Source organism: Sinocyclocheilus anshuiensis, unplaced genomic scaffold, assembly GCF_001515605.1.
Source record: "Sinocyclocheilus anshuiensis isolate Anshui unplaced genomic scaffold, SAMN03320099.WGS_v1.1 scaffold652, whole genome shotgun sequence".
NCBI classification, from domain to species: domain Eukaryota; kingdom Metazoa; phylum Chordata; class Actinopteri; order Cypriniformes; family Cyprinidae; genus Sinocyclocheilus; species Sinocyclocheilus anshuiensis.
Genome location: NW_015555769.1, coordinates 33,389 through 40,829, shown reverse-complemented (window position 1 = coordinate 40,829; position 7,441 = coordinate 33,389). Strand labels below are relative to the sequence as shown.

The window sequence follows — 7,441 nt, the reverse complement described above, 5'->3', positions numbered from 1 at the left end:
CTTCTGTATTCTGACTTGTGTGGCACAGACATCTGCATTTCTCACTGTTTTATTGTGAGCTCATTGTCCAGAAGCATCAGTGTTTTTGTGTTGTGAAGTTATAGTTTGATTGTGTTGAAATGCTGTTTTGTGGTTTCAGAGAGCCCAGAAAGACGAGCTGGAGAAAATCGAGAAAAACATAAAATCCTCAAAAGACAAAGAAGCAAGCAAACCTCTGGACAAACCTGAACAGTGAGGCTCAAAACACACACACAGTTCATATAAACATGGAACTAATTGAATTTATTGATCAAAACATCCTTGTCACACCTGGCGTTCAACGCTTTTAATATATCTTTTTAATGCTCACAGGTTTCTCCATCAGCTCTCCCAGATTCCTGATTTCTCTGGACGAGTCTTCTGTATTCTCTTTCAGTCGACCTTCACTGAATGCATCTCGTCTGTTCAGCGCAAACTCCAGATTCTGCAGAGAGTCTGCAAGGTACGTCTGCGCAGTCTGACTGCATGCAAAAGTCAACATACGGCAACAAACCAGTTCAGTCTTTGTATCGATTCATTTGAATCAAATTGGTGAATCTAATGTGAATCAAACACAGGAATCATTGGTGTGAATCAGTCAGGCAGCTCACTTGCTCACTGAATCGAATCAGCTTGACTCACTTAGGTTGTTTTGTCCAATAATGACGGATAAGAGAGAACAGACGTCACACACACATGCAGTCCGGTTTTGTCCCTGAGTCTGGTTTCTGGTCTTCTCTCTCCAGACTCTTCAGAGTGGCTCTGGAGTGCTGCAGGTTCTCGGTTTAGTTTTGGCCTTTGGGAACTTCATGAACGGAGGGAATCGCACCAGAGGTCAGGCGGATGGCTTCACGCTGGACATTCTGCCCAAACTCAAGGATGTCAAGAGCAGCGTAAGACACACACACACTCACTCACTCACTCACACACACACACACACACACACAGAGTTTAGACGCGATCACACACTTCTTAACTGCTTGATTTAATCCGTGTGTTTTCTCCTGTGATTTTCAGGATAACAGTAAGAGTCTGCTGTCATATATCGCCTCTTACTACCTGAGACACTTTGATGAGGTGAGATTCATTTATGATGCTCTTATGGAACAATAGAACATCTTCAGAAAGCCTTCAGTGTCTGTGTGGTTGTGTGTGTGGTTGTGTGTGTGTGGTTGTGTGTGTGTCTGTGTGGTTGTGTGTGTGTGTCTGTGTGTCTGTGTGGTTGTGTGTGTGTGTCTGTGTGTGTGCGTGCGTGCGTGCATGTGCGTGTGTGCGTGCGTGTGTGTCTGCGTGTGTGTCTGCGTGTGTGTCTGCGTGTGTGTGTGTCTGTGTGTGTGTGTGTTTCAGGACGCGGGCAGGGAGACGTGTGTGTTTCCTCTCCCAGAACCTCACGACCTGTTTCAGTCCTCTCAGATGAAGTTTGAGGACTTAACTAAAGATCTGCTGAGACTCCGGAAAGATCTGAGAGGTAAAAAGACGCTGATGCTCGCAGAGGGATGAGTGTTTGTGTGGCGTGATCTCCAGACGTGAACACAACTCAGTGTTTCGTTCGTACCTGAAAATTCATGTAAAATGATCGTTCCTCTGCTGAAAACTTCCAGAATTCTGTGATCGTGAGTGTTAGCATTAGCATTAACGTCCAGCTCTAATCTGATCAATGCGACTATAAGGCATGAAGATATTATGATTTTCTGTAAAGCTGCTTTGAAACAGTGTATTGTGAATTTTTTTAATTAAATATATATATAATACAATATAATATATAATGTAATATATAACATTAATACAATATATTAAATAATAAATATTTAATAATTTATATTATATATTAAATAAAAATTATTAAATATGTATGTATATATATATATATATATATATGTATGTATGTATATGTGTGTGTGTGTGTTTTTCATTTAATATATATATAATGTTTTTTTATATTTAATATATATAATGTGTTTTTATATTTAATGTATTATAATATTATAAACCTATATTAATAATATATATTAATTAAACATTGTTTCAAAGCAGTTTTACAGAAAATCATGATGTTCATTTTTATCAAATCTTAATATCTTAATGCCTTATAGTTGCATTGATTTGTTTCATTCATTAAACATGAGCAGAATACATTTTTGCAAAAATTTTTTTTTCATAGTGTCATAAATTAGTTTCTGTAGGAAATGAGGCCCAGTGAGACTTCCATGTTTAATAATTCCTTTTTTTTTCCTTTTTTTTTTTTTTAAAGGCTGCATTTATTTTATTCAAAATACAGTAAAATTGTGATATATTATTATAATTTAAAACAGCTATTTTCTACATGAATATCTGTTAAACTGTAATTTATTTCTGTGATGCGCAGCTGTATTTTCAGCATCATTACTCCAGTCTTCAGTGTCACATGATCTTCAGAAATCATTCTATTATGCTGATATATTTTTTCATAAATGCCATTTTGAATGTAAATATGAAGGGGGTTTGTTCATTAAACAAGCAGAATCAATTTATAAAGTCATAACTTTGTGTTTGATGAATGAGGCCCAGTGTGTGTCATTTCCATTCCATGATTATTTTTGATGGTTATTTTCTGAATGTAAATGTTTCCCAGCATGCACTGCGGAGGTGGAGAAGGTGTGCTCGGTCTCGACTGAAGAGCATCTGCAGCCCTTTAAAGACAGAATGGAGGCGTTTGTGAGTGAAGGTGAGTGAGTCTGATGATGCAGTGAACGTGATGCGCACACACACACACACACACTCTCTCTCACACACACACACACACTCTAACACACACACAGACACTCTAACACACACAAACACTCTAACAGACACAGACAGACACACAGACACACACACGCACACACAAACACTCTCTAACACACACACACACACTCTAACACACAGACACACACACACACACTCTAACACACACACAGACACTCTAACACACACACACACAAACACTCTAACAGACACAGACAGACACACACATGCACTCTAACACACAGACACACACACACACTCTCTAACACACACACACACACACACTCTAACACACAGACAGACAGACAGACAGACAGACACACGCACACACGCACACACACACACACTGACACACACACACCCGTCTGTCTGTCAGGAGAACTGTGTGAGTGTGTGTGTGTGTGTGTGTGTGAGAGTGTGTGTGTGTTGGAGTGTGTGTGTGTTGGAGTGTGTGTGTGTTGGAGTGTGTGTGTTGGAGTGAGTGTGTGTCAGTGAGTGTGTGTGTGTGTGTCTGTGTGTTTTGGGGGGATTCGTGGTTTTTCATGGTGTCGAACCCTTAACCACTACCGGCCTCAATTTGTCAAAGGCACCTTGAGTCGTGACCCCTGCTGACCCCTGCACTTCTGAGGAAGCCTTTTTGAATTCTTCATCTTTTACCTTTGTGAGGGTCTGTCTGTTTCCTGACTCTGTGAGTCTGATGACTCTGAGCCCCTGAGATCTGTTCGTTTCAGAGTAAAACCCTCCGACGCTTCAGTCCTCAGCAGTGACTCGTCAGTGAACATAGTTTAATTATGACAGGAGTAATTCATCTGAAGGCAGGAACGGATCGTGTGCTCGCTGTAGATCTCAGATCTCATTCACTCTCGCGTCTGTCAGCATCTGGACGTCTGCGCAGCACCGTTTTCATATGCAGACAGATTCGGCTGATCTCCGTGTGTGTCGTGAGGACGAGTAAATGAGTTTGGTTTGAGCTGAACTCTGTTCTTCTGAGCTGCAGCACTTTCATGTTTCACATCAAAAGCAGCAGCTTCTTTCTGTTTCCTGTTCAAGTGAGTATTTCTCATCCGCTGCTGCTGAAGATCAGGGTTATACTCCTCTGAGTATGTTTCACTGCTGAGGGTTTAGAGATGATGATAATGAAGCGCTCCTCTGCTCTGATCGGATCTGATCTCAGCGTCTGCAGATGAACGTGAGGAACTCGTCTGACTGTCTGGGAAAGAGTCAGATCGGACCGCTTTCTCTGTGGATTCTGTGGCAGAAGCAGAATTAATAGTTAGTCATCATAGATTGGGAAACTTCTGCAGCGGTGAACGCTGAAGCAAATATCCTTTTTGTGTTCCTATTAGCTTAAATAACAATGGCATTGAGAACGAAGATGTTAAATTTGCGTTATTCCTTCAGCCGCCATATTAGAGACACCCTCACATTGTGTTTAGTAATGTTAATGGTAATGTTTTATCTATCTAATTATATATATATATATTTATATATATTGTTACGTCCCATATATATATATATACACTGCTGTTCAAAAGATTGGGATCAGTAAGATTTTTAATGTGTTTTAAAGAAGTCTCTTCTGCTCACCAAGGCTGCATTTATTTAATCAAAAATACAGAAAAAACAGTAAAATTGTGAAATATTATTCTAATTTAAAACAGCTGTTTTCTATGTGAATATCTGTTAAACTGTAATATATTTCAGTGATGCGCAGCTGTATTTTCAGCATCATTACTCCAGTCTTCAGTGTCACATGATCTTCAGAAATCATTCTAATATGCTGATTTGCTGCTCAAGAAACATTTCTGATTATTATCAATGTTGAAAACAGCTTAATATATACTGTATATATATATTTTTGGAACCTGTGATACTTTTTTCAGGATTATTTGATGAATAAAGTTAAAAAGAACAGCGTTTATTTCAAATAGAAATATTTTCTAACAATGTAAGTCTTTATCACTTTTTTTTATCAATTTAATACATCCTTGCTGAATAAAAGCATTTATTAAAAAAAAAATATAAATAAATACTGACCCCAAACTTTTGAACGCTAGTGTATGTTCTTACAAAAGATTTCTATTTTGAATAAATCCTGTTCTTTTTTTAACTTTTTATTCATCAAAGAATCCTGAAAAAAGTATCACAGGTTCCCAAAAAAAAAAAAGAAATATTGTGCAGCACGAATGTTTTCAACATTGATAATAATCAGAAATGTTTATCAGCATATTATACTGATTTCTGAAGATCATGTGACACTGAAGACTGGAGTAATGATGCTGAAAATACAGCTGCGCATCACAGAAATACATTACAGTTTAACAGAGATTCACATAGAAAACCATTATTTTAAATTGCAATAATATTTTACAATATTACTTTTTTTTTTTTTATCAAATAAATGCAGCCTTGATGAGCAGAAGTGACGACTTTAAAAAACATTACACATCTTATTGATCCCAAACTTTTGAACAGCAGTGTAAATATATTTATATTATATATATTTATGTGCATATGTATAAATGTGTACATATATAAATAATATTAGAAGTTCATAACTTTAAAGTTACATGTATTTATTTATTTACTTTGTAACCATTATTAAAGGCCACTTTTTCATCTTTTACCTTTTTAAAGGGTTTTTTCCCCTATATATTTTTATTTAATATTACAATATTATTCTACGTGCACATTTAGATTTATAAAAGTGTTACTTACACAGTATAAAATTTAAAAACCCAAAAACATAAAAAACGTTATGATATTATTAACTGTAAAAAAGGGTCTGTTTTGTTGAGCTGCATTTTGCAGCATTAACACTTATTTCCCTTTTTACTTTTCTGAAGCTGCTTTGAATCTCGACTGTACTTTAGAAAAAAAGTTTACTTATTTTATTACTGTAAACTCACACAGAGCTGTTTTAAAGACGTAATTAAACATTCAAAACTGCTTTTTTATTTCTTTTTTTTTACAGCAAAAGCGGAGCTGGAAAGTCAAGAGAAGCAACTCGGTGACACTCACAAAATGTAAAGCATAATTTTTTGCAATTGTGTTTATATGCATGCAGTTTAAAGCTGCAGTGTGTAAATCCTGTGCTACTAGAAGTTTAAACACATATACTGTTATAATGGCAGTGATGCTTCTCTGTGAAAATGATGCTGTGTTTAGTTGCAATCAGGTTTTCCTCTTTGTTCATGATCCGTTCGTGTCGCAGGTTCCTGGAGCTCTGCGTGTTCTTCTCAGTGAAGGCCAAGAGCGGAGAGAAAGAGGTTTCGCTCAACACCTTCTTCTCCGTTTGGCACGAGTTCTCCACCGACTTTAAAGACTACTGGAAGAAGGAGAACAAGATCATCCTGCAGGAGAGGTATGTCAACAAACACATGTGGTTTAGTCCAGGATCAGGATCATAATCAAACAGGAACGCTGGACGCTTTCAGACCCGACAGTCCGGTTTAGAAATACAGACGAAAATCACTATTTTATACTTTATACAATGGTGTATAATAACCAGTGTTGGGGGTAACGCATTACAAGTAACGCGAGTTACGTAATCCGATTACTTTTTTCAAGTAACTAGTAAAGTAACGCGTTACTTTTTAATTTACAAGAGAATATCTGAGTTACTTTATGTATTTAATCCCATTCTATTTGCTTCTGACCTTCGATGATCCAGTTCAACCGTACTAATAAGCACAAATTACTCTAGACAACATTCGTGTGTCTTTGTTTATTGCTGAAGTGTGTTGAAATGTCGTCTTCTGCGTTCTACTGTACGGACGTAAATGTACTTTCCCTTCAGCCTGAGGCTTATTCATTTCACTTTTGGTGTGAAAAGGCTTTTACATTTGCCAAAAATATAACTTTTTTATTTTAAAAACAAACAAGCAAGCCCTGTCCAGATTTAAAAAGTAACACAAAAGTAACATAACGTATTACTTTCCATAAAAAGTAACTAAGTACCGTAATTAGTTACTTTTTTAAGGAGTAACGCAACATTGTAATGCATTACTTTTAAAAGTAACTTTCCCCAGCACTGATAATAAGTAAAAAATATTAATATTATGTTCAGTTTAGACGTAATATTGCACTGTTTTTCTCCATTTCGCTGATGATCAAGCCATTCATTAAGTTACTAAATTCAAAACTGCATACTTGTATACTACATAAGCTTATGTGTTTAAGGCAGAAATAGTAGTATACTAGTATGCAGGTTCAAAATCTGCAGGTCACTTTGATTTTAAATGAATCCGTTGAATTAATAAATCAGCAATTCACTTTTTATGATGGCGATTTGTCACCCTTTGGTTTTAGTTTCATATTTAAAGGATATTTTCATAATTCTGTGTTCAGTCTATTTTATATTTGTCCCTCAATGCATTCTGGTCTGTTTTGATCCAGAAGAGATACTTAGAATTTTCTTTAAAAATGCATAGTTTTTAGTAAGGGAACAAAACTTTGCAAATTGCTTTAAGACCTTCAAAATACACATCAGAGTTTATGCAAGTAAAATTATTTTTTGATTTTTTTTTTTTTTTAAGGTTTCATAAATTTGGACTGTTTTTGAGCAATCGTGAGTTATAAATTCAAATGAATTTAATTAAATTACATTAAATTGTTTTGATAAATTACATATAGTGCTATATTCAAATAATATTTCTCA

At 36.0% G+C, this 7,441-nt stretch overlaps 1 protein-coding gene across 2 annotated transcripts in view; it reads left to right on the top strand.

Annotated features, from left to right (window-relative positions):
• fmn2b (formin 2b) overlaps window positions 1–7,441 on the top strand; it is a 70,294-nt gene that overhangs the window by 49,076 nt on the left and 13,777 nt on the right. For both annotated transcript variants that reach the window (XM_016468374.1, XM_016468373.1), the window contains 6 exons: window positions 765–911; window positions 1,036–1,095; window positions 1,366–1,486; window positions 2,630–2,722; window positions 5,756–5,807; window positions 5,996–6,145. In XM_016468374.1, coding sequence (XP_016323860.1) covers window positions 765–911; window positions 1,036–1,095; window positions 1,366–1,486; window positions 2,630–2,722; window positions 5,756–5,807; window positions 5,996–6,145 — 623 coding nt within the window. The remainder of the gene's footprint in view (window positions 1–764; window positions 912–1,035; window positions 1,096–1,365; window positions 1,487–2,629; window positions 2,723–5,755; window positions 5,808–5,995; window positions 6,146–7,441) is intronic.